General features: G+C 40.4%; 4 protein-coding genes and 1 long non-coding RNA gene across 9 annotated transcripts; 3 read left to right on the forward strand and 2 right to left on the reverse strand.

Annotated features, from left to right (window-relative positions):
• Positions 1 to 139: 139 nt before the first annotated feature.
• On the forward strand, positions 140 to 4742 carry LOC121808588 (interferon-related developmental regulator 1-like). Its single transcript, XM_042209152.1, has 14 exons — positions 140 to 249; positions 379 to 427; positions 1079 to 1250; positions 1565 to 1645; positions 1971 to 2053; positions 2142 to 2257; positions 2342 to 2452; positions 2927 to 3036; positions 3152 to 3461; positions 3543 to 3620; positions 3700 to 3750; positions 3831 to 3920; positions 4329 to 4406; positions 4537 to 4742. The coding sequence occupies exons 1-14, from the start codon at positions 226 to 228 to the stop codon at positions 4570 to 4572; spliced, it is 1389 nt and encodes a 462-aa protein (XP_042065086.1). The 5' UTR covers positions 140 to 225; the 3' UTR covers positions 4573 to 4742.
• A 244-nt stretch (positions 4743 to 4986) lies between these two features.
• On the reverse strand, positions 4987 to 11384 carry LOC121807971 (activating signal cointegrator 1 complex subunit 2-like). Its single transcript, XM_042208308.1, has 9 exons — positions 10778 to 11384; positions 10297 to 10456; positions 10149 to 10210; positions 9270 to 9364; positions 9049 to 9162; positions 8484 to 8549; positions 8151 to 8248; positions 6920 to 7359; positions 4987 to 6487 (listed from the first exon to the last, which is right to left on the reverse strand). Exons 1-9 carry the CDS (start codon positions 11154 to 11156, stop codon positions 5160 to 5162), a joined length of 2742 nt encoding a protein of 913 aa, XP_042064242.1. The 5' UTR covers positions 11157 to 11384; the 3' UTR covers positions 4987 to 5159.
• Positions 11385 to 12231: 847 nt separating this feature from the next.
• On the forward strand, positions 12232 to 13020 carry LOC121807972. The gene is made up of 2 exons (XR_006052073.1): positions 12232 to 12658; positions 12735 to 13020. It is a non-coding gene; the product is annotated as an uncharacterized LOC121807972 (long non-coding RNA).
• A 7441-nt stretch (positions 13021 to 20461) lies between these two features.
• LOC121809145 (glycine-rich cell wall structural protein-like) lies at positions 20462 to 21034 on the forward strand. Its single transcript, XM_042209687.1, has one exon. The coding sequence runs from the start codon at positions 20462 to 20464 to the stop codon at positions 21032 to 21034; it is 573 nt and encodes a 190-aa protein (XP_042065621.1).
• A 584-nt stretch (positions 21035 to 21618) lies between these two features.
• LOC121806737 (adenine phosphoribosyltransferase 1-like) lies at positions 21619 to 25279 on the reverse strand. 5 transcript variants are annotated; one of them, XM_042206868.1, is made up of 6 exons: positions 24960 to 25270; positions 24771 to 24881; positions 23971 to 24063; positions 23127 to 23276; positions 22615 to 22673; positions 21619 to 21864 (listed from the first exon to the last, which is right to left on the reverse strand). In XM_042206868.1, exons 1-6 carry the CDS (start codon positions 25234 to 25236, stop codon positions 21817 to 21819), a joined length of 738 nt encoding a protein of 245 aa, XP_042062802.1. In that variant the 5' UTR covers positions 25237 to 25270; the 3' UTR covers positions 21619 to 21816. The 5 variants fall into 5 exon arrangements, with proteins under 5 accessions (XP_042062802.1, XP_042062805.1, XP_042062806.1 ...); XM_042206871.1 differs by lacking the exon at positions 21619 to 21864 and adding an exon at positions 21944 to 22168 and having other exon boundaries at positions 24960 to 25272; XM_042206869.1 differs by lacking the exon at positions 21619 to 21864 and adding an exon at positions 22415 to 22492 and having other exon boundaries at positions 24960 to 25272.
• Between the last annotated feature and the right edge of the window lie 1794 nt (positions 25280 to 27073).

A 27073-nucleotide genomic window follows, 5' to 3' on the forward strand; every position in this document is an offset into this window, starting at 1 on the left:
GGTAATTATTCCAATCTCAATTTTTACTTTCCTTAAAACGAAAAGAAAAAATGAATAGGCACTACTCCATATTTAGCAATACGCAGTCGTTTATGTGTTGTATATATATATACGTTATTGTAGGCATGCTGTTAAGAAACCTGGCAATTTGCCTCTGAATTTTTTTCCTCCACAGACCCTGCAATTCTCTCTCTTCTCCGTCTCCACAATCTCCAAATTCTTTTCATGGATACTTCCTTTCTCGATTCAGTTGAGTTATTCAGTTCTAAGCTAAATTCCTATGCTATTCACCATTACTTAGTAGTTGCTTGTTTTCATCATTCAGATTTTAGTCGTCCTTGTATTTTTTCTCAATAACTAAGTTATCACCGTTTATAGCTTTCGGATTCGGATTTTGATCTCGATTTACATCTCATCATGGGTAAAAGTAAGTTTCCCCCCTTTCTTTTTCGATGAATTTGAAGTTAATCTTTTTTCCACTGTTTTTTTTTCGTTTCGGAAACTCGAAAATTGCTGCGGCAAGAAGTCAATTTCCGCGCGTGCTTGTTCTTTTGGTGTAGTTAAGTACGCATGGAAAAATCAAATTAATCGATCTTGGTTCAAGAATTAACCTTCGGAGCTTTCTTTAGCTATATTGCAATCGAGTTTGAACACCTTTTTCATTTAATAATAGAGTATACTTTGACTTTGACGGTGAATCATTAACTTGTGTTTTTATGGAAAAAACTCAAATTGTGATATGTGACGTTTCACTAGTTTATGCGCATGTTTTAATGTATATTTTGATCAACTTTACGAGTGGGTTGAACAGTTTAAAAGCCGATTACTATGAACCATTTATGTTAGAGAATTTGGGGTTTTTATTTTTTGTTTTGGCGAGGGGGGTCGTGGTGAATCAGGATTAAGGGAGTTGCAAGTCTGTAAATTGTCCTCCATACTGTAACTAATTTAATAAAATGACGATCCAAGTTATGAATTGTTGATTGGCAATGTTGGTGTACTTATAGTTATTAGTATGAAATATACTTCCACTGAATTTGGAAATAATTACTGAATAATTTTGTTATGGGCATTATAGAAAGTTCTCAGAAGAAATTTGCTACAATGCTGGATAGTGATGATACCGATAGTATGAGCTCATCGACCTCGTCGATGCGCTTGGACAATATGACAGAGAATGGTCTCAGTGAAGTTCAGGTTGGTAAGGATGATTTGCTTGATCAGTGTTTGGATGCTTTGTACGAGAAGAGGTAATCCTTTTTAGTTCCATTCTCACTGTATAAGATACTTAGATACTAGGAACTGTCTTTTGATCTTTTTGTTCTAAAAGGGATTATTTGATATTGTATTTTTACTGCATAAATTTAATGCATGCCAATAGTCTATGAAAAGGTCTCCTCATGTCTGGATAATGTATATGATGAATCATGAATGTTAAGTGTTTCTTTTTTTAAAAGAAAAATAATTGAGTTTCTGTTGAAGAGGGATATGTGAAAACTTCTATAAATTTTGATTCTACTTTCCTTTTATCCAGATATTATATTTGTATATTATTTTCATACAGGGGGTCAACTAGAGAAAAGGCATTGGCATCTATTATTGAGTCATTCAATAGCAGCTTGCAGAATGAATTTGTCGAAACAAAGTAAGACTTCAGTGGTGTTTCTGTTTCGTTCTGAACTCTATTGCATTGGTTATTTATAGATTTGAGTTTGTTTCATGTATTTTTTTTGGGTCAGGGGGAAAGGGGGGTGGGGTGGACAGCATTGTGTTGGCATCATATGTATTTTTTACAACCAATTAACTAGTTACACTTTTACCAAATCTATCCATTTTCAAGCATCTTCATTGAACAAGATTCTTTAGCTGTATATTGAAGGTTAATAACGTCTTAAATATTGTGTTCTAAGCATCTTCAATATTATGTTCTAAAGTTTTGGTTCAATAATGTCTTTTGTTTCTCCACCTAGATTTGCTACATTGCTGCAGCAGTGCCTCAATTCCATTAAGAAGGGTTCTGCGAAGGAGGTTGCCCTGGCATCTCATGCAATAGGTTTCATCTTGCCTTCGACATATTGTACCTAGCCTTTCATTGTTTGGCTAGTGTTTGGTGAACTCAATTACTTTGTACACTTTTATAGGACTTTTAGCAGTGACTGTGGGTCCTGGGGAGAAGGCTCAAGAGATCTTGGAAGAATCACTCTCCCCTATATCGGATGCCCTTAGAATTCGTCCTGAGACATCTAAGATTCTGTCGGTATGTTATGTTTCAATAGTTCAGTTAAATAAGTTGTTGACTTGGATGCCTAATTTGATGCTGGATATTGCTATATGTTCACAGTTGCTCCAATGTTTGGCTGTTATTACTTTTGTTGGCGGTGAAGATCCAGAACAGACGGAAAAATCAATGCACATAATGTGGCAAGTGGCTCGTCCGAAATTGGGTGCCAATGTATGCATCCTTTCTGTTAACTGATCCAAGATGTTTTGTATTCTTTTCAATATTATACACATATATTTAATTATATATGAATAGGTAGAGGATGAAACATAAAATTTCTGTGCCATGGTATGTAAAAGTCACTCTGGACCATTGTGATCTATGTTTTTCATGAAATGATACATTATTGTCATGCAAAGATCAAAGATCCAAATTAGGTTTGACACACTGTCAGGAGGGATGGTTTCTGTAAGCATACAAAACTACAGCAGATACCATTCAGCATAATATAGTCTGTAATCTTGTTATCAGTATGGTCATGCGCTTTACTCTTTCGCCTCTTGTGACCATGCAATGTTAAGGGGTGCATATACTCAGTGCAGTTCAACCGAGCTGTGGATATAGGAGTGCAATGTGTCAGCTATTTATTCTTCTGTTAGTCTGTGCTGTTCAGTCATATATTCTAAAACTGATATCTACATTCAGGTGGCTGCCTTTAAACCTTCGCCAGCAGTGATAGCGATGATGGTCTCTTCCTGGTCATTTTTACTCACTACTGTGAATGGCTGGGCGCTGAACCCTAAGAGTTGGCAAGAGTAAGTATTAATATCAAATATTTAGTTAAGCTTGCTCTTCCATATCATTAAGACATTAGTTCTGGAAGTATGTCGGGTTCAAAGAATTTTAAGTGTTTTACTTGAAATAATTCAGGTCAATCTTGTACTTCTCTACACTGTTGGACAAGGATGACAGAGCACTGCGTATTGCAGCTGGTGAAGCACTTGCCTTAATCTTTGAGATAGGGAACCTAGACAAATTCTGCGGCGAAAATAAGGACTCTTCTGAGCCCACTATTGATGAAGGGAAGGATTCCCGAAAATTGATGTACTTACATGGATTGAGAACTAAAATACTTGGTCAAGTGCGGGGCCTCTCTGCTGAGGCTGGTGGTAAAGGTTCTGCCAAGAAAGATCTCAATAGTCAGAGGAACACTTTCCGTGATATCCTAGACTTCCTTGAGGTATGCAGTATGCTTCTATTAGTTTAATCTCTGTAGATTTGGTTTCTAGGTAGCTTGAAGTTTATTTATATCAAATGCCAGGACGGTTATACACCCGAGACCTCAATGAAGATAGGTGGAGATCCTCTGAATACAAGCTCATGGACTCAATTGATACAGGTAATGCTATCTTCTTTACATATTTTAGCACTGCATTGTATTGGCTTCTAACATTCTCTAATATCTTTCTGCGTTATAGTTGAACTTCCTGAAACATTTCCTTGGAGGAGGATTTGTGAAGCACATGCAGGTACTTTTTTGCCAGTAGTCCTGCTATAATCGGCTTTTTTACAGGTTATCATAATCTGTTATTTATCATGTGTATGGCAGGAGAACCAATTTCTCCATGATGTGTTTGGTTTCACGCCCAAGAAGAAGCTCCTATCAGGGACCGAACAGCGTATGTCAGGGAGCGAAAAGGTTAGTTGGATCTGAATTTTCTTGGTGTTAGAACCGCTGTCCAAGTACTTTTGTTGATATATTTGATTAAATGTTATGTGAGATAGGATTTGAAATACATCAGTGCATTGCAAGTTCTAAAGGGGGGTACACGTTCATGATTCTTCAAGATGATCATATTTCTGTTGTTTGATTGCATGTCTATTTTTGAACCTTTTTAAGTTACAGTATATGGGATTAAGAATTGTTTGTCTATTAAACTTTATAACATCTAAATACGTTGTTGCACCAAGCCTCGTGTGACATTTGATGTAAATTAGGAAGTAAAGATTAGTTTCTTTGAGGTGGGGATGAGTCTGAAATACAGTATTGAGAGTTGAGATACATCATTAAGGCAATTTTGCTCACGTGTTCCCTCTTTGTTGACAGAGAATGTACAAGTCCCCTAACTCAGCTCTCAGCAAGGCACGGACGCAGTTACTGAACAAACAACGGACATTGGCCCAGGTAAGTTGTTCATCTCCCGAAAGACAAACCACTTCTCCCTTCTCTTGTCGGGGAGGGGACTGATCATTGAGCTTTTTCTTGTTCATTCTTCTGGGATGAGTAATTTGATGTTGGTGTTTTTGTGGTGCAGGGGAGGAACGCAGGCCACTTTGCAGTCGATGAGTAAAAAGAGGATCAAGCACTCTCGGGGATATAAATAACATTTGTTGCACCCCTTTTGCCTACACATTCGGACGATATACTATTTGTTTACAGATTGGGAATCCACTGTATTAACACACCATTTATTCACTATAATCTTCTCTGAGGCAATGCTATTAATCTTATTATAGGCCATCCTTATTTTACTGTTTTCATATTGAAAGGAATTAGAATTATACATGTGATATAAGATACACTGGCAGAGCTAGGTATTTTTATCAGGTTCAAAAAATCATCTCATTCAAAACAAAAAATCGAACTCAATTTAAATCTATCAAGATTTTAGAAATTATATTTTTATTATATATTCTTGACATTAAATTTAAAACAAAGATAAAGCTTAGATATTAAATAAACTCTTGATCTACAAGACTTGGGGTAGCTGATAATATTATGTTCTTGTAAAAACAAAATCAAGCAATGCCAAAGCTGAGTCCTCGTTCCCTGATACACATTTGGTTGCCACAAAAGTGGATTTGACAAGCTACAAAATTGGCCAAAGTCGATACAAAACATATTGAATTGAACAAGAAGAAACATACTAGTATGTGATTAGTTGTAATGAGCAGGTAATCCACCTAGATGCTTACTCATTGCTCTGTCTTTCCTGAAGTTGCTCCTTCCCCTGCCGCCGCCACCCCCTCTCCTTCCTCCGCCTCTCCTTACTCCGGCTTCGTCGTTTTCTTGTCCTTCTTGCTGCTCATTTGATTCTGGGGGTGACCTATTATTCATTGTATTGGACATAAAACCTCGTCTTCCTCGTCCTCTACCGAAGCCTCCCCTTCCCCCGGCTCTGTCGTTTTCTTGCCCTTCTTGCTGCTGCTGCTCATTTGATTCAGGAGAAGACCTATTAATTGTATTGGATATAAAAAGTCCTCTTTCTCTACCCCTGTAAGTGCCTCGTCCTCCTCGTCTTCCACCTTCATCACCATCATATTTTTTGTTCTGCTCGTCTTTCGAATCTGATAAACTTTTAACTGCACCCAAGGGGAGGTTTCCACCTCGTCCAAGGCCATGGATAAGTTCCTTTTGTGCTAGGTTAACCAATTTTGCCTCGTTTTGATTGGCCACAGCAACAGAACCTTCCACTTTATAGCTGTAGTTCTTACCGTCTTTGACATAAAACTGTGGGGTTTTCCGCGAGCCCCACTTTAAACTGTCGGCACCAGAAGTCGAGCTGCCTGTGTCAGCTTCTGGAGCTCTTCTCCCCTGTGTGTGTTTCTCCCCCAGGGTCTCAGATTCGTCCAATCCCGAACCACCAACACTCAAACCCAGATCATCAAAGGAGTCATCATACTCATCTTCATACTCGAGTTGAGATGCAAGAGCTGCAGTTTTCGCTAGTGCCTCTTCGTTTTTGGCATTTAGGGTCTCAGAATCAGACAAGTCATTCATATTCTTCCGCGTAAACCTCCCGAATGAAGAAGACGACGAAACTGAAGGTGCTCCAGGTTGGTATTTTGTGGCAGTGGGTCCCACAACTTCCGGAGGAGATATTGCCGACTCCACTAGTTTCCCCTTACCCTTGTCATGACTACTAACCAGTAACGTGGACTTTGAGGGAGGCATTGTTTCTAATGAAATGTCGAGAGATTGCAGTTCTTCATGAAGAGTTCCCTCGAGGATTCTCTGAATCACCATTTCTGTATCTTGGTTGTAGGCTTCGAGACATGCTACTAGGAAGCCTCTACCGTAATCTGGAAACAGTTCCTTGATTTGACTAATTTTTGACTCTACAATTGCCACACCTTCATCTGTCTGGGCCTTGTAACTGCTAGCTGGTAATGAAGTAGAAGATTTCTGCTTGATATGAGCTCGCATTGAAGTCCGCATAATCGTAGCAAGAAATTGATTTTGTTCATCATCCATTGATAACCAACCTTCATTCAACCCCAGACAAAAAAAAATTAGTTGAATGGGATTCATGGATAGAAGGTGGTAATAAAGACAAAGAACAATGGAAAAGCCACAAGGTGTTTCAAAAGATAAAACTTGCAAACAGGACAATAACCTCAGTTGGATGCTCCAAAACAACTTAAAAACTAAAGATCATCCAAAAACATACAGCAGATAGTTTCTGCCTTCTTGAGTGGGAAGTGGCGTAAAATATAATACGAAAAGATTCAGCAGTCAATCATTTTGATAGACAAGCATCCAAGTGTGTTTATGATTACATATCTTGAGTGTCACATTAGTTTATGCACTCAGAAACCTTGAAGGAACTGAGCTTTCATACCGAGACAATGAGATTGAACATTACATAATAAGAAGTAGAAGGAAAATGAATATATATTTGTCACTTAAATTCTTACCTGTTTCCCGCAATAATTCAATCCTACTCATCATTTTGTGATTCTTCTCAATTTCCTGGATAAGTGTTCCCCAAGTCTGTCCTCCAGGACCATCTGTGTGATCAATAGAGAGATCTCTTATCGTTTGTATCAGAATATCAGCCCTAACAACAGGGTCCTCCACATTTGCTGGAAACATCTTCATTGAAACTGGAAGAGAATAACTATTTTCAAATGCCTCATCACTAAGATAGCAGGAATAAAGTAATCTCCATCCAAATTTTGCAATCCTCGTTGACAATATCTTCAGACTAGTAAAAGCACTTGAAAGCAAATCACTTGATATTTCCCTGTTTCTATCTTCAGCTACTCCAGAAAGAATATTGAAGCCTCGTAGCAATGATGGAAGAAATGAGTCATGTAGCCTTACAAGGGTGGTGAGCAATTCTTCATTCCCATAACTGCAGAGACAACAAAATTTAGACAGACCCTCTAATGGAGCATGAAAAGGGACAGTGAGCCAAACAGTTGGAAATTGACTTCTTTACCCAAGATAATCAAACACCTCTCATTTATAGGATTCTTCTATCAGTATAAAAGACATTCTTAACCAATGAGTCAAACCCCCACAAGCCCTTTCTAAAAGCCAATTGTCTGCCAACAGCTGTCATGTCGCATTGGAAATTACAAGATCCTTTTGAAAAATCCAACCACGTTGTTGCTCAAATGTTTAATGAATTTTTGTAACAAGACAACCTTAACTAGATAGCAGCAGTTTGACATGCTGAACTACTTGTGCCTAATTTGCTAAATTTCTGGTCAAATTTGAAATAATGGCCAAAGACTGAGATGTATTATGCAATTATCTCTTTTTTAATATGATTTCCTTCATACTGCAGTAGCTCAATTTGGATCATGTCCATAAGAGGAAGACCAGTAAATAAACGGTTGAGAAAGCCATGAAATATACTCGATGGCTGTAAAACCTGCCTTTATTTACTTACATTCTCTTGGTCTTGGAGCTATTCAATTTTCACGTGATCCAATTAAGTACACGTTTCAAACATTATATCATTAGTTACTAGATCATATAATTGTTACTAGTGCAGTAGGGATGCATTTGAAGCAAGAAAACTTCCAGCAGACCCAAGAATAGGTATACAATGATATGGCATAAACTTTAAAATTTAGAAATTTTGAAGTCCTGTCTGTAAATTAACTGAACTAGTTCAGACAGTAGTAAGTGTAGTACCTCAGTTCAACTGGGGAAGAGAAGAAAACAGCTGCAGGTTTATGTGCATTAACAAATGAGTCCAATGATACAACTGAATCATTTATGAAGTCCATAACCTATGAAATAAAGTATATAAGGCGAGTCACAAAGAATAAAATTGAAACATCTATCAGGCCAGAACACAAATTGCAGCCAAATTTGGTTAAGACTAGAGTTTTGATAATGGATGTGCATATTGGAAGAACTTGATCCTGGTTTGGAACAGAAGATTCTGTTAAGGTAGACTGTTTCGCACTGATGACTGAAAGAGAAAGACCCAGATGGGGTAATACAACATAGAATTAAGAGTACCTCCAGATAGTCGAGATGAAGACGACTGGATCCTTGGTCTTGGTGGCCACCAGAACTAAGCAAACCCTGTGCGCCAAGCCCCAAATGAAAAAAAAATAGCAGCATATATGATACAGTATTTAAAAAGTGGAGAGTACTTCTAGTATATTTAACCACTTTTCAGAACTTTTCAGTTCAACCACTGAATCTGAAACCAAGAAACGACTAGACTCAAAGAAGCAAACAAAAACTTATGTAAATTAATGCTAATTCCTGACATATGCATATGCATCAGGTCAAGACAAAGAAACCAATGTAGCCTTTACATTCCCAAGCTTGAATTCTTCACGTGTAATTTGCAGGATGCAAGTTGCAATCAGTAAAGACAGATATCCATGGCTCAATTTGCTATTTAATGTCCTTACACGTGCTAAGTATGAATGTCAAAGCTGGAAAAATCAACTTAGTCGATATTGAAAAAGACACATAACAAATCATTCAAACCAATTTCAAGAACTATGAATATGGAATGTTACAAAAAGCTTGATGTACTGTCAAGGTAAAATTCCAATAATAGAAAAAGCACCTCTAAAGTTGAGTTGCAACGTTGATACATGGTCTGGACAATGCTAATGAAGTGCGATATCAGAGCAGGAAAATCATCCTGGATGTATGGTTGGGCCTTTATTACATTTGTCACCTTCAAAAGAAGATGTAAGCATCACATGTGAGATTGGCAGAAAGAAGTGGCCTGGGGAAGGGATAAAGGATAGAATCAATAGTAGTAATCCGTTTATACATACATACCAGTTTTTGGGACAATTCTTCATTTTCGTGACCGTATATGGCACATATATCCAACAATTTCGGTAATTCAAGCAACTTCTTTTTCTGCAGAAGGGCTACCACATACAACTCGTAAAAAGAGTATACAAGTAACAGATTGTTTAAACAAAATATTTTTCACATTGGCAGGCAAATAAGAAAACCACTTCCTAAGAAATTATTCTGAGCGAGAAATCTATTAGGCTCTTGAAGAAATATTATTGGCCCTAACCTACCTTACTTCTTGGTCTATGCAAACCAAGCTACTGGTTTCAGGCTTTTACATCCCTAGTCTTCACTCATAATAAGCTAACAAGCTTCTTAAAGGTTCAATCTGCTTTATCCCATAATTTACTTGGCACATAGTACATGTATACCTCGTATATTTTCTTCATGAAGTAGAAGGATCCAAGTTATGCAAACCTTTTGCACAAAAAATTGTCACATTATCTTGCATATTATATCATGATTCTTATGAGGACAAGGTGTAATCAAATTCCTTTTTCTTTTTCTTTTCATGACGTCATAATGTATGCATTTTTGTGGTGAAATACTGAAATGTAGACATGCAGGCGTCCTTTCTAAATGGCCAGGTTTCATATTGTAAGATCAAAAGTACATGGTCAGACCAGAGCTATATGTAGAAATGATTTACATTAATCAAATTAAAGCATTAAACAGCATACAAGTAAAGTTAAGATGCAATCAGAAATTATTATTTTTCCATGGTAAAAGTGCAGAAATGGACCAGTCAGATTCTCGGGGATGCATAAACACACCAATGTGCAATAAAAACAGCATAAGAAAACAACATAAACTACATGCCATATTATTATTGCTGGTTTAAAGATAACCACACACCCTCATGATCTTTTGCACTCAATGAGTCAGCAGCCTTAGCCCCAGGATCCCGGTTGGATGATCTGTAGCAAATAGTTTCACATTCATTTAAACCAGAGACAAATAACAAAACAACATAAACAAAAAAAAGAGTTCCCTTGTAACTTACAAACGGTACAAGACCATGAAGACACGCCGACACAGCTCAAACTCACCAACAATTACTCCAGAAACTATTCCTCGGGCTCCACGGTGAGGGAAATCATACCACCTACTTCTGAATTTCAGAAGACTTTCAAGGAAGGCATCCAGTGATTCATCAGTGGCCACTGCAAACATATTGCAAGAATGTCTTTTTCAAATGATACTGCGGAATACAATCAACTATGTTCTGCTCAGCTCAGGAATCTGGAAGCACTGGTCATATAACTTGAGACATATCACATCACTTCCAATACTTCATAGTGATATTAACATCATTCTGAGAATTATCTAATTTTGTTCCATAGTCAAGCATCTAGATTTTCATCTAATCAAACGCATCAGCTCAAAAGAAGATAAATCAAGCAGTTAATTACAATCGAACATAACCAACCAATATTATGATTTGCTTCATACAGCTTCAACAAGTGTAATGAAAGAATAACAACCTTCTCTCCAGAAATCTCTAGGCCGCAACTTCAGCAACCGAGACAACTCCCTATTGAGCAGATCAACGACGCGCTGAGACTCGACGGGATCTAATCCACCCTCCTCGAGGCCAGCCGCCACAGCTTCATCCTGGGGCAAGTAAATTACAAAATTGCCGCTAGTGGAGGCTCTATTAACCCCATCCTCCCCCGTCCGCACTCTGCTAGCCGAGGTTGCCACGGTATCGGCAGTAGGGGTGTTTGTGGTGGCGCGGAGGGTGTTAGAGAGGGTTTGGTGAGTGTTAGGGTTCTGGGAATCCCTCTTCGGAACAAACTTCTTGTGCGATTTTGCGGAACTTGTGTAATCATTCCTGTTCTGGTTAACGGATCGATTTGCCATTTCGGAAATTTCTTTAGCGTGTGTGTGTATTTATGTATGTATATATACGCAGCAATTTGTATATGAAGAAGAATCGAAGAAGAGGATATCAGCTTAAACTGGAAGGAGATTTGGACGATCGATATCTGGGAGAAGTAGGCGCTGATGCGTCGTCAGTCGAAAATCAGCCCCCAATTTCCGAAGGGTTTTGCATTTGCGTTTGCGTTTGCGTTTGCGTTTGCGTTTGCATTTGCGGAGGAAATCGGGATTATAGGCTACTTTGCCTTTAAAATAACGTAAATGTACCCATTTTGTTATCTATTCCATAAATGGGAAAAACGCCACTCTTGTTGGCGTGTTTTAAGTGAAAACGCCACCCGTATTGGCGTTTTACAACGTATGTGTCGTCGTATTGCATGTACGTTGACAGACGCCGACGCGGTTGGCGTTTGAACGAAAAACGCCAATCCCACTGGCGTGTTTTAAGTGAAAATGCCAATTCGGGTGGCGTTTTTCATGCCTTCCGCCGTGAAAAAAGGCCAAAAATTATCCCAAGTTATACACGCCAATGGGATTGGCGTGTTTCAACCTTTCAAGGCAAACTTTCGTTCAGGCATTTCATCAAACACTTGGAGGGCAAACTTTCGTTCAGGCATTTCATCAAACAGTTGGTTCAAAATAATAGCTCAGATGCAGCGCAACATGCTGATTCTTCCGTAGCAGGTTCGCCTTCTAGACTTGCTCCAGTTACGAAGATTGAATATATGGTTGGTTTACATGAAGGTTTGGTGGAAATAAAGGGGTGCTTGCCCGATAGTGTGACTTACAATATTTATGTTCAAGCTCTTCTCAAAAGGAGCAAGATGGACGATGTGATTCTTGTCTTGAAAGAGATGACTGCAAGAGGGGGATGCACACTTGGAGCTACCACTTTTACGATGCTTATTGAACCTCTACGAAGGGAAGGCAAAGATAGTGTTTTATTTGATTTGGTTAAGAAACTGTTACCAAAGAAGATATAGGTTAATCTAGTTGGACGATATGTTGCGTTACATTCTTATCTGGTTGTCAAACCACTATGTTTAGGTAATGAGGTTAATGCTTGAATTGTATTTTGATGGTTGGATTGTGGATATGGATCAAGACTCATTACTTTGATATTTGAAGAAATAATTACTTCGATATAAGGGTATTAGTTATAGTTAACTGTATGACTCACGTTATATTGAGCGAACCTCACAAAAGCATGCCATAAAACAGAATATTAGTATGTGAATGCCTTCAAATACAGAGGCTGCCAACATTTCCTAATTAATCACCCACACCAAAAATAAACAGCACATTAGACTCAAAATATAGCATCATAATCAGGAAAGAAGCATTACCAAATAATGCATCTCCTTGCTCCGCATGATCAAACTCATGTGTTTGTTTTAGCTTTCTTTTTAGCTGTGCTGTTTTTCTTGGTCTGTTTCTCGTCATGTGTAGGCAAATCAAACACTGGAGTAGTCCGGTCCACATAGGTAAACTTCCTCTTTACTTTCGCAACCTAAATGCGATTGATTCACATAATCTCTCCACTTTGTTGTTGTTTTACAGTAGATGGAAGGGCTAAGGATCCGATGAGTCCAGTTCCAGGTACTCAGCGTCGTGGCCACGATGATGGTGGCGACAAGTTCACCAGATCACACGTAGCGCACAGCTACTCATCAGGCAGCTTGGGGGAGCTGCAGTTCGGAAACATGAGCATCATCACTATGCATACCTGCTCTACACTATATCTAGTACAGAGATCACTTTCAAAAAACAAAAACTGCCACCAAACACAGAGAAAGATGATCACTACCTAATTTACACATACATGCTCTCCAAGTGTTTGATGAAATGCCTGAACGGAAGTTTGCCTTGAAAGGTTGAAACACGCCAATCCCATTGGCGTGTATAACTTGGGATAATTTTTGGCCTTTTTTCACGGCGGAAGGTATGAAAAACGCCACCCGAATTGGCGTTTTTTGAAACACGCCAGTGGGATTGACGTTTTTCGTTCAAACGTCAACCGCGTCGGCGTCTTTCAACGTACATGCAATACGACGACACATACGTTGTAAAACGCCAATACGGGTGGCGTTTTCACTTAAAACACGCCAACGAGAGTGGCGTTTTCCCATTTATGGAATAGATAACAAAATTGGTACATTTACGTTATTTTAAAGGCAAAGTAGCCTATAAACCCGATTTCCTCGCATTTGCGTCCGTGCACATTTAGAGCATCTCCAGTAAGATTGAACGTCAAATAGCCCTCACATAGCCTTCACACTGCCACATCATCAGCACTACAATTCTCCTGCCACATCAGCTTGCCACATCAACTGGACATCAAATAGCCCTCACATAGCCTTCACACTACCTATCCACATCACTAATAACAATTATATAATTTAATTTACACTCGTATCAACATACGGAATTTAATTTACGAGAAAAATACGGAAAATTCAAATAATAATATTAAAATTTCAAAAAGTACAATAATTTAAAAAAAATACATTTAAAAAAATTACATTTAAAAAAATTACATAAATTTACATAAAAACTAACGCCTTGCAATCCTCCGCGCCCACAACTCTTCAACTAAATCCTTTTGCAGTCGAATATGAGCCTCCGTCTGACGCATGTCGGCATGTGCTTGGAGGAGGGCTTCTTCATCGTGCGGTACCCCACCTCGTACGTTGGCGGTGGTGACGCCGTGGCTTGGACCGGCCTCATTATCGTCGTTGGCCCAATCAGTCAGTTGTACACCTTCATCTTCGACAATCATGTTGTGCATAATAATACAGGCGTACATTATATCAGCAATGCAGTCGACATTCTACAAACGCGTTGGTCCCTTAACTGCAGCCCATCGAGCCTGAAGCACACCAAATGCGCGCTCCACGTCCTTTCGCGCCGACTCCTGCCGCGTCGCAAAGTAGGCCTTCTTCGCATCTGATGCGCACCGGATCGTCTTCACAAAGACGGGCCACCTAGGGTATATCCCATCCACCAAGTAGTAGCCCATATCATGCTGGTTGCCGTTGGCGACAAAACTGATGGCCGGACCGACGCCCTGCACTGCTCGTTGAAAAAGGGCGACGAGTTGAGGACGTTTAGGTCGTTGTTCGAACCGGCTATCCCAAAATACGCATGCCAAATCCACAACCGGTAATCAGCTACGGCCTCGAGGATCATCGTGGGATTTTTTCCCTTGTAGCCGGTCGTGTAAAACCCCTTCCAGGCAGCGGGACAGTTCTTCCACTCCCAATGCATACAATCTATGCTGCCTAACATTCCCGGGAACCCATGCTGATCCCCGTGCATCCGCAGCAGATTTCGGCAATCTTTGGGGGTAGGCTTTCGGAGATACTGATCACCGAATACTTCGATCACGCCCTGACAGAAATACTTCATACATTCGATGGCAGTCGTCTCACCGATGTGGAGGTATTCGTCCCACATGTCTGCCGCAGTGCCGTAGGCCAACTGCCTGATTGCCGCAGTGCACTTTTGAATAGGGGTGTGGCCGGGTCTGCCAGCCGCATCGTGCCTGAAGCGGAAATACAGATATCGCTGCTCCAAAGCGTTAACAATACGCATAAACAAGTCCCGCCTCATCCTAAAACGACGCCTGAAATGGTTGGCGTTAAAACGCGGCTCCACTGAGAAGTAATCTGTGAACAGGCGCTGATGTGCAGCTTCATGATCACGATCAACCACTTGTCGACGGTGGACAACTGGTCGTGGGCGAGGTGCCGCCGGCTGCATATAACTCTGCATCCATCGATCAACCTCAGGCTCGTATAGGCATCTAGCTCTTCGTTCATCATATGCTCGTACTCATCCGCATCCCCACCACTACCACCGGCATTACTCATTTCTTAAATTGATCTTGAACAGAAAGTAAGGCATAGAGAGAGTACTCGTTAAAACAAGTGGTGCGAATGAAAATGACGTTCAAAGCGCGTATATATAGTGTTTTCAAAAGAAAAAAAATAAAAAATAAAATCTGACGCCGGTTTGACGCCGATCCGGGACCCACCATGGCGCCGTGAGGATCGGCGTCGGAACCGGCGTCATCGCGCGAATCGGCATGGCCACGCCGATTTTGACGCCGATTTCGCCGATGCCGGTTCCAATGGTTCGGCGTCAGAACCGGCGTCGGTGAAAAATCGGCGTCGCGATTTTGACGCCGTTACTGGAGATGCTCTTACGTTTTTAGACAATGGACTTTGAAAACCACGCAGAGTAAATCACACTAACCAACATTTGTGTAGTTGAAAAACACACTTAGGTGTCCCCACGGTAAGGCGGACATCCCAATAGCCCCGCCTCAGTTTTTATCCATAGCCCCAATTTTTTTGTCCATAGCCCTAACATTTTGTTTCCGCCACTATAGTGGACACTTCCAATAACCCCAAATTTTATAATCAATTTTCATTATAAAATGTTTTTAGTTTCAATCAAGTATAATTAAAATAGGTGCAATGTCAATAATAAGAAAACGAGGTAATTAGGGTCGAATATTCGTTGTATTGTAAAATGGTAAAAATATACAACGAATATTTAAAATAAAATACAACTAAAAACTCTACCACCGTCTACTCGGTGTCGGAGTCGGCTTCCTCGTCTTCTTCTTCTCCTCCTCCCTCGCTGCTGCCGGCCGCAGTTTCCCTAGGAGTGTCATCAGCCAACCCTAGCTGACGCTCATACCGAGTGATGAGCTTCTTGTAGATGTTCCTGACGTACGGGTCATTGGTGGCTACGTATTTGCCGCATACGTCCTGTAGTTGGAGCATCAACTGCACATCTATGTTATCCCTCAAGACCTCGTGGGGACCTTGCACCATGTGCTGTGGGATTGGGGCGGGCTGGGGGATGCGAGATCCGGACGCGGCCGACGGCTGACGGGAGGCACTTCTAGCCCCTCTGGCGCTGCGGATAGAGGCATGTTGTCCCAGTGGCCGTCCTCGCCTAGTGTGTGTAGCGGCTGGCTCTTCGACTTGCTCGTCGGGCTGCTCGAACGAGTGCGAGCCGCTTCCGCTGCTGTAGTCCCCGGCAAGGTTGTGCCTTGTACGCTTCGGACCAGGAGTTGTGTTGACCTCTTGCGCGCAGATGGCCTTGAATTTCGGACAATCCGCGAGGATTTGATACTCCTCCCACATTGTGAACTTCGACCAGCCATCCGTGTGGTATTGGCCCATCGACAGGGCCACCACGTCTGTCCCGCTTTCGGCCACTCTCAGCGTGGAGAAGGTTGTTCTGGTATATGCACACGAACCGCTTGGTAGCCAGCAGAATCCTACCCCACTTTTTGCGGATATGTTCTGGGTCGCGCTTATCGGCGCCTACGGGTTTGAACTCGTCGTATGCCATCATGACGCGCCTCCAAAAGCTCCCCTCAGTCTGATCGGTGCCCACTATGGGGTCCGATGTGATGGCATCCCACGCTCTCGCCATGACAATTGACTCCGCTTTGGTGTAGAGCTTGCCCCGTTTGGATCCAGAGCCACCGCTACCGCCGACGCCACTGCCCTCGCCACCGCCCGAGCCACGGCTGCCGTCCATACCGTTGACGCCGCCGCCACCTCCGCCAGAGCCTCGGGTCGGTACAGGCGTTGCCACCCGTGCTGCCGGTGTATCCGGGACGCCGGAACTGAGCAGACCCATCATAGTATCTAGTGCGTCTTGATCTGCTTCGGTGAAAGGCAATTGGCTGGATTGGAAAGGGGACTCCGGGCGCGGCTGGTTATGCGCGTCGAGGTTGGGTCTGTAATCTCTAAATGCGGAGCGACTCAGATTCCGCTGAAAAGGTGGGGGCGTTGGAGAAGACCTCCACGACTGAGATAGATGAAGGTTTGGACTCGATGCCCACGGCAGGGGAGATTGACTCCAAATCTACGGCTGGGACGAAGCCCCGCCATATCCCGACGGCTGAGAAGGATAGCCGTCATATCCCGATGGGTGTGAAGGATTGCCGCCGTAGCCCGATTCCTGCGAGTCGGGTGATTAGTCATCTCCACCGTGCATTTTTTGAGAGTGAAAGTGTAGATAGTGAATGGAGGGATTGTGTGAAAATGGTGAAAAAATAGGTGGTGGAGAGTAGTATTTATAGAGGTAATTAAAAAAAATTTAAAATTTCGACCGAGGACCGCCGGCCACTATGGCCGGCGCGTCCTCGCCCTCGTTTTGCCTATCCGCCGCTCGCCGCCTACCGCCCCCATTTCCTCGTCCGCCCCGGGGGCGGACATCTCCTTCACTATAAACCGCCCCGGGACCACCCCCGTCGGGGCTATATGCCTGGCGGTCCCATAGTGGATGCTCTTAGAGCATCCAAAGTGGGGGCGCCCTAAAACCCGCCCTATGCACCGCCACGTCAGCATTTTATCCTCCTCTCCTTCCACCTGCAGTGGAGCGCCCTAAGACACGCCCTAAGCATTTTACTATTATTTTGTTAATTAATTTAAATGTTTTCAAATATATAAATGCAAACTTAGAAAAACACAACGATTAACTAAGAACGGAAAAAAATTCATTGATTATAAAAAAAAAGTTACACGGGTTAGAAATAAAAAAAAATTGACCATCCTACAAAAGCCCCAACATCCGGCTCAACTCATCGATCAACCTCTGGAGGAATTCGGCTCTGGCCGGATCCGTACACTTCATAAGGGCGTTGTGCGTATCCAACAACGTCCGTGCCATCGAGGCCGTTGCCAAATCCGCGTAGGCAAGTGTCGCTGAGGTCGGGGTAGGGGTCGGGGTCGGGGGCGGCGGCCGAGGAGGATGTCGCCTTCCCCTTGTTCTTCGCAGCCTTGACGCCTATGGGACGCCGCCGGGAGGACATCGGTGTGCCAGAAGTCTCTTCCTCCGTACACGTCTGGTTGAGGTCCACCGGACGAGTTCCGCTTTGGCTGATCGTGTAACCACCAGTGTCGGTAGTCTTCGTCCTCTTCGTCGCACCGGTGTGCAGAATCCCGCCTTGGAACTTCTGCTTGTCCCTCAAGAGCACCCTGATGTTGAAATGCTTGAAGTCGACGTATATGGACTAGTACGACAACATCGCTCTATCCCGCACGTCGCTCAAGCTCTCGCCGCTTCCCTGATCCCTCAAGCACTTCTCGTACTCCGCCGCGAACAGGTTGACTTGCTTCTTCACCTGATCCCAGTGCTTGCGGAGCTGCTCCCGTTGGTGCTTGTACGCGCTCGACGGCTTCACCTCATTGTAGCGCTCGGCGATGCGCTCCCAGTACGCGAGCTGCCTTTGGTTGTTCGCGAATATCGGGTCCTCCGATATATCCACCCAACACCTCGCCAAGACGAGGGTTTCATCCGGCTGGTAGTTCGTACGACCGGGGGCGTACTCTTCACAAGTTGTCGGAGGTGGCAACTTGTGCGTCCGGTGCTTGGTCCGCTTCTTTCTGGTAGGGGCGGCGGCGGCGCGACGGGAAGCGGCGGCAGGGCGAGTTGGAGACGGCTCCATGTCGGAGAGACCGTACGAATCCGTACTGAACTCCGGATTGTACTGCGTGTTGGCGTCGAAGGACCGATATTCGCCAGGTTGTGTACCCGGCCACCGTGCGCCATCTCCAAACATCGGGCTACTAGGACTTGAGTATCCACCGGAATCCATTTTATAGCGTAATTTGAGAGTTTAAAAGTTAATCGAAAAGTTACAAATGAATGGTGAAGCTGGGGTATATATAACAAATTTTTCGAATTAAAAAAAAAACAAAATTTTCTAATTTAAAAATTGAAAAACAAAATTTTCAAATTTTTCGAATTTCGAAGCTGGGGTATCCACAGTGGGCGGACGATGGTGCGAACGATGCCCTATCGTCCGCGCTTCGTCCGCGGACTAAGCGTCAGGCGCGGACGATGCATCGTCCGTCGTCCGCGGAGCTACAGTAGCGTTAGGCGCGCTATCGTCCGCCCCACTGTGAATGCTCCTAGAGAAACATTTGTATAGTTGAAAAACTTAAGAGAAATAAAAAGAAGAAACAAACTTACAATAACAAACTTACAGAAACAAAAAAAAAACTTAGAGAAACATTTGTATACTTGAAAAACAAACCAAATGTTTGTTGTCTGCGCAAAATACCCAAAAACTTCAAAGATTAGTACAAATTTAACCGCATTCAATTTTGATTTGAAAACAGAGGTTTTTTAAGTCACCACGATGTCAATTTAGTAAAAGATTATTCTCTTACTTTATTTTTTTCTATTTTAAATATTTAATAGTAATATTTTTAATATTTTTTTCAAAATGAGTGCAAAAAATAACACGTCTCTATTAAGGCTGAACGGAGGGATTAATGTTTAAAATGTGAATGTAATTTCGCATATCTAAACATATTCTTACGATTACAAACATAAATAATAAATATAATATTGTTTGGTCATTATTAAATTCTAGCTCGGAACTTGTTCGTTGATGAAGAATGCCTTATAAACTTATGTGAAATTTCATTTTGAGTCACGGTCATACTACAATGATTTGAGCTTTCTATTACATGATGATGCGGTTTCGTGATTCGTGAACGAAATTGAGATGGTGAAAAATGAAAAAAAGAAGAGAAATTAAGTAGTGAAGAAATGGGAGAACGTGGATTAAATAAAGTTTGTGTAAATTTGTGGATAAAAAGGATGAATGAGTTTGGCATCGGGCATCTCCACTTATATATTTTGAACGAATATTAACGTGAATATATAGCTAAATCTGAATGTCATGCACATGAAATTTTCAGTTTACTTGGAAAATAGACCTTTATCAATTCATTATCGCTACCCGGTAAAAATTCCCTTTAAAATGGAGAAACGAATAAGACCACTTAATTCTATAATTAAATCATTAGATTATTACACATCCAATTTTATGTACTGAGGAAGTGTTGTCTTTCGTGATAAATTAAATTAATTGAACTAATTCAAAATGGAACTAAATTAATTCGAAACAAAAGGCTAATCTTCTAGAAGAGTAAGTAAGGAAACCTAAATTATTAATCAGTCATATAGACATACACGAAGAAGGTGAGATGTTGTAAAAATGCAATGATGATAAACTTTAGCAATATACTCCGGGTTAACTAAGGTGGTTGAGAAATTTAATTAGTATCTAACCGGCACATGATGGAATGTTTAGCAATCTATAACATTGTACCCTATAAACGTAAAGGTTGTAATTATGTCTCAACTGCATGCATTTATGAATTGAAACTATAAATAGGATCGAAGGTTATTTGCTTGCAGTTATCTCCATCTTTTCTTCTTTACCTAAAATTCGTGAAAGATCGATGGGGATGAATTTAGGAAACGGTAAGGTGTTGGTAATGATCTTGTTGCTAGGGTTGGTTCTGGTGCAGATGGGCGATGCCCGGAAGCTAGAGAAAGAAACATTTGGTGGATTTGGAGGTGGCAAAGAAGGTGGGTTCCATTTCAATGGTGGATTTGGTAGTAATGTTGGATTTGGAGGTGGTGAAGAAGGAGGGCATGGTGTTGGATATGGAGGTGGTGAAGGAGGAGAACATGGTGGATATGGAGGTGGTCGAGGAGGATGGCATGGTGGTGGGGAAGGAGGAGAGCACGCTAGCGGATGTGGAGAGCATAATGGAGGTGTTGATGGTGGACATGGGGGTGCCAAGGTGGTGACAAAGGAGGAGAGCACGGTAGAGGATACAGAGGTGGCCAAGAAGGAGGGCATGGTGGAGGTGGCCAAGGAGGAGAGCATGGTGGAGTTGTCGGTGGTGGATATGGAGGGCACAACGGAGGATATGAAGGTGGCAAAGGAGGGCATGGTGGTGGCAAAAGAGGTGATGAAGCAATGTATGGTGGAGGTGGCGGCCGAAATTAATGAATTCGCCTTATGATAAATAATTATGAAATATATATAACTATTAAGTGTGTGTGTGCATGCATGGCATGGTTTATTCTGTTGGTGTAAGCTGCAATTCTCTTTTCTTGAATTAACAAAGGGAATGAATAATTAACCTAAATTGCGAATACGTGTTGCTTTGCTTGTGGTAAACAACTTAATATGGTTCTTGACTCATTTTTGTGTCGTTACTTGAACTTGTAGTATTATTGATTCATTGAAAGGTCAAAGGCGGAAGAGAAGGTGATACTAATTCATTTATTTATTCATGATGATTTAGTTAGTAAGGTTAATTTCGATCATAATATTGCTAAGTTTTTGTAAAGTATAATTAATTTATATACAGTTATTATACTATTGTTTTATGACCTCTAATTTTTATGAAACATCGCAGCAATTTATTTCGGGCCAGCCGCCCCCCATTTCGCACCTCTAGTTAGCACCAAAACTAAGGATTGTTACAAAAGATTGATACAGAGGCACCAAAATCTACAAGCAAATTTAGTTTTCTGAAAATAAATAGTATACCTAAAACTAAATCGTAGTACATATTAAGAAAATCTCATCTTCCCGATTTCGTAGCATTAAGAAAACCATGTCACCTTCGTGGACTGCAATCTTCAAAATATTTTACATATTTAAATGGCCCAATATTTTCATATCAACCCAAATAAGAGTATTTCGTGAGCACATAGAATTAGGCACATCCTAGTAGTTCTTGTAGGAAAATACAGTAGTTATGTGTGGGGCAAAGGCGCATTCTTTCTTACCTCAACTCTAGCTCACGAGAACAAACAGCGGGTTGTCCCCTAATTTCTCCCGACCCTAAAATCAACACCGAGTTACTAACAAACTAAAAACTAGTAACATCCAAACACAAATCAAATACTAAGATACAACGAGATTTAGAAAGCAAGTAAAATAGCAGGAAAAAAGGTAACCAACCACTTGAGTTCAATGTTGAGAGCAAGTAAACAAGTTTAGTTTGATTTTCTGTCAGTCTAGGTGTGTTGTCTGTAGACTAACTCTATTTCAGTCGCTTAAGTATTGTCTGCCGAGTTCAGGGATGCACCTTTTCTACCTTCCTTAAGCATGGAGAAACCAATCAGCCAACAAAACCGAGCACCTCCTATAAAGCAAGCCATCGACCACGATTGCTCATTTCATTGCAAGGTAGAGACAATCGTAAGGCCCAACTGTGTGTCCTTATTTTTATTCATATTGGTCGATAATAGAATCTTTCAAATTGTGTCCATCTTGCTTTGTGAATTTGCCTAAGCTTAGTTTGGTAAAAAAAATGTTGCAATGCGAGGGCTAGTCATGTTGACTGTTGAGTGCATAAGATAGTCCAATTTTGTAGATGAAACTCGCCAACTAAATCATCCAAACTTGGAAAAACGATTGAGCAGTGATTAAGATGGCTTAGTATCTACAGAGTAGGACGATCTATTTCCTGCAATTAGACGTATACTGAAGTATGGACAAGTTCCAATCTATTTAATTAGCAAGCACCTTAACAATGCTAAAGGAATAAAAAAAATGTGCCACCTTAACTTGGAGAGGAATTACATATACCTTCAGTTCCTTCAATTCAATGACACAAGCACACTCAACCACGGTGACCCCAACACGTCCTGCATTAAGATTAAGACCTACTTAGAAATTTTATGTATCTGATAACACTAGTTAACTGGTTATAATTAACTGAACATTTCTCCTAAAATTGGTAAACCAAGAAAAGTACACTGTCGCCTGCACGAAAGAAAATTAAAGCAACATTGGAGTGTCGATCGTAATTTTTAACAAACAAGTACTTGACATGTACACATGTGGCACGCTGAACTGAAACATAGAATAATTGATTAGATTAGAATATCACTACTAATTATGCTGCATTTTGGAAATAAAGAGAAGATATGCTGCATTTTGGGAATACTAAGAAATTTTAATTCCTTCTGTTAAATGCAAAAGAAAATCGCTGATGCCTTCTTTCCAAGGCTAACATTAAATCTCTAACAAAAGGAATATAGAAAGCACATGCACAAACACACAGAAATGCACAAGCACAAGAGAAAGCCAATGCATACCAAGCAAGCTTATTGCAGCATTTAAGGTACCCCCTGTAGCAATAAGATCATCTACTACAACTGCATTTTCGCCAGGTTGTACAGCTCCAACATGCATCTCCATTATGTCAGTTCCATACTCCAAAGAGTACTCTTCTGATATTACCTCCCCTGTCAGGATTACTTTTATTAGGATTTACTATAACGTTTGTAGTAAATCTACAAGGTGCTCATGTGAAACGGATCAGCTGATATGCTAATCAATCTAAAAACTAGAAAAGGGTACAGAAAACACTAAAAAAGGGAACTACTACAGAGAAAATAAAGTCCAATTCATATTATATAACAAATGTTTAATGATATTCAACAACCCTAAATTTTTAGTAAGGCTTCTTCCATCAAAATAGAATTGGTTAGCAGCAAATATCGCAATGAACAAAAAACAATATTAAACTCAAAATTTACAAAGGAATGATGCATATAAAACCTTGTGTTTTCTCAAAGATGCAAAAAACTATTTTAAGTGAGAATTCCTGAAGCGAAACAAAACTGTTGCAATGTAAACAAAAAAATCAATGTTATTGGCAGCCTAATTGACTTTGCGTAAGCATCCCATCAAACTTAGAATGAAAAAACGACTTGAATCTGTGATTAAAGCAGTAAACATTTTGAAGCTCTCTGATCTACCAACCGAACTAGAGGTGTAAAGCAGTAAGGAAACAAGCTTGAGAGCATCCCTTTTTCACTCATACCATAACATGTCATCAAAGAAAGCATGTATCAAGAAGCTCTGAAAGATTCTAACACACTTATGAGATGATAAGCAAACTATTTGCATGATTGCACTAAGATTACTCAGCCGTACCAGGTAGTTTTTTGGGCTTTCTCATTGGAACAAATTTTGCACCAATAGCCAATGCAATCGGAGGACCAAATATAAAACCCCTTGCTTCAATGCCTGTGAAAAATCTGATGATGTTACAAGATCATTTCTTAGGTTAGAAGCTTTCTAGTGACAAGAGAATTAATTTTAGAACCCACTTCACCTCTGTGCATTTCGATGAGATGACTATATACACCTTGATTAAGTCCCCCCACTAACACAGTTGGCACAGACCATCTAAATATTCACTAACACCATCAATAGTCTACATCTGTTAAAATAACTTTTTTTTGGTCTTCTAACATTAATCTCAACTTAACAAATGGCACGATAGTATGGGTCTCTTAAGTTAGAAAACAATCTCATCTAAGCACAAATCACATCACCTTTGTAAAATTGCATTTCGTACTCAATTTTTCACTGGAACATATCCAACAGAGCCTCAAATTTTAAGACCTGTCTTCACAGTTTCTGGTTTGGTTTGGGAAAGCTTTTGTGCAGCCCTACTTTCAAATACATCGCACTTTCTTTTCAATTTACCTCTAAAACATATTCAAACATCAGCAAAATTTTACTCCTGTAAAACTCTTCTCTATCGTCCAAGCTTAGCTTGTCGCAGTGACAACTGACAAGCACGAACAAATTATTAAAACTACTTTCCGAGCTTCAGCTTACAGTTTGATGACCTAATTTATCGAAGGCTAACAACATAACTGCAACGACGCAAGGATATGAAAATACATTGCTAGAAAACAGAGAGATCGAAAGGAGACGTAACCTACCCGCAATAACATTAATATTTTTATCTTTATATCTCTCAACAAACAAATCGATGGTATCCTTAAACGCCTTATGATCAAGCAGCAACGTTGTTATATCCTGAAACAAAATCCCTGCCCACATTTTCCGAATAATCAATTCCAATTCAATCATGTATTTCAAAACCGAAGATCAAAATCCAGGTGCCTGACCAGGTTTAGGGAAATCAGGTATGACCCTAATAGTGGAGGCGATCCGAGCAATGCGATCGTCGGTAGCGTCGACGTTCGATGTGGCCATAGCTGCTCCGCTCATTCTCCGCCGCTCCGGTACGGTTGCGCCACCAGTAAAACGGCTGTAGATACTTCTGCTGGCTGGTGCAGTGTTAGGTGTGAAGAAATCTGGCTTGGTGAAAACTGAACTGCGGAGCGGCGAGACGATTTTAGCCTCGCTAATTTTGAGATGCAGCGGCTGAGAGAGAGCGTTCATCACAATTCACAAGGTTCAAAATGTGCAAATTTGAGATTTAGAATAATTACATAAAGTGTGCCTAGGAAAATATACCGAAATACCGCACTTACCGTACCGAAAAAATACCGAAAATTCGACTTTTCGATACGGTATCATACCGTACCGACAGTTATACCGACAAAAGCGGTACGATAAAGGTATGGTTTTTTGTCATACCGCACGGTACGGTATGCGGTATGACAATTTCGGCGCTGTATAGCGTACCATTCCAACCCTAAGTGTGCCTCATCAGATTTTTTTGTATTTTAGGTAGGAGGGCAATAAAAGACTCCAGTCTCCAGCCAAGCTGAATTCTAGTCGATCATTGTGGTAATTGATTTTGTCATATTTGAGCTTGAACTCGAGCTCATCTGATATTCGAAAATAGTGTTCGTTTTCAAGATACTTAAAAGAATATAAAGGCTGAACTCCTATTCAAAATAAAAATGTGCTTATGATAAATCTAGTATCACTTGGGTTTGAGTGAAAGATTTGAAGATATATAACTAACTAAAAGTACATACATTTGAAAGCTCGACTTATCCATCAGCTAAACAAAGCATATTATCGATATGTTAAACTCCTCATTATTATAACCTCATTAAAAATATTTATTTACCCCCAAAAATGTGAATCCATATGAATCTAACTAGATCTCAGTAGAAAATAGTTTTGATGTTAAGATAAATCTCCCATGAAATAGCTGACTAAAGGATAAGTATGTTCCAAACAAGATTTAGGCGTTTCGTCAGCATCAAGTGTTGAGTCATTGCTTAGCTAATCCTTATTTGGACTCATTATAAAGTTATAAACTATAACCAACCAAAGCTGAATGTGGCGCCGCCACCAGTTAAAGGAAGCTTCGCTTTTCATCTTTCCTTACCCACTAGCCAGAGTATAATTTTTCTTTAAAAAATTACTAATTTAACACCAAAACTATAAGTTATTTAATCGAAGAACAAGTCTTTAATCCTGTATTTAATTCTGAGTTTCAACTGTGTAGCATCTTAAATACTACGAAATTTAAAAGCACCACTTTCCCTTAAAATAACTACTCTAATTAAAAGTCATAACGAAAGATGTAAGGAAAATCCCAACAACAATTTTGCAAATATCAGTTCATACAAATCAACCCAATTGATAAATATCATTATATCAAAACAAGAATTTAAGTGTAAGCACAAACCAAATAAAGTTTGATGCCGAAGACTCAAAAAACCCAACATTCAATTATTGAGCTCAACTACAAAAAACATATACATAAAATAAAAAAAATTTAAATACATAGGCTCTACTCACTCCTCCGCGATCTGAGTTCACTGAATTCAAAATATTTTCAAAATTTAAACGTGGTAAAATAGATATGAATGCATCTAGAAGTTGAGATATGAATGTATCTAGTAGATATGAGTATATTAAGAAACCAAGAAGAAATAGTAGGCTAGCGTAGTGTGCTTAGCCAAACTCAAAAGAAAAAGGACCAAAGATTGGTTGGTTCTAGACGCTTTAGACTGAGTTTGCAAGGGGGGGTGACCCAAGTTATATGATCTATTAAGTCCAAAACTAATAAATTTAGGTAGTTTGGTATGGATTTAGCTACTTTTGCCCAGATTCTTGCAATTGGTGTGGAGACATTAAATACAAAATATCATTATATATAGTTATATACTATGCCCATACAAACAAGATCATATATTTTCGTTCTAATTAATCCGATCTCAATTAAAATTGCACTTATTTAACTCAAAATCGAGTTAAATATGAGGGAAAATTGTGGTTGGAACATCAAAGTACAAACAATCAGTAATTGCGGTGA

Source organism: Salvia splendens, chromosome 6, assembly GCF_004379255.2.
Source record: "Salvia splendens isolate huo1 chromosome 6, SspV2, whole genome shotgun sequence".
NCBI lineage: Eukaryota > Viridiplantae > Streptophyta > Magnoliopsida > Lamiales > Lamiaceae > Salvia > Salvia splendens.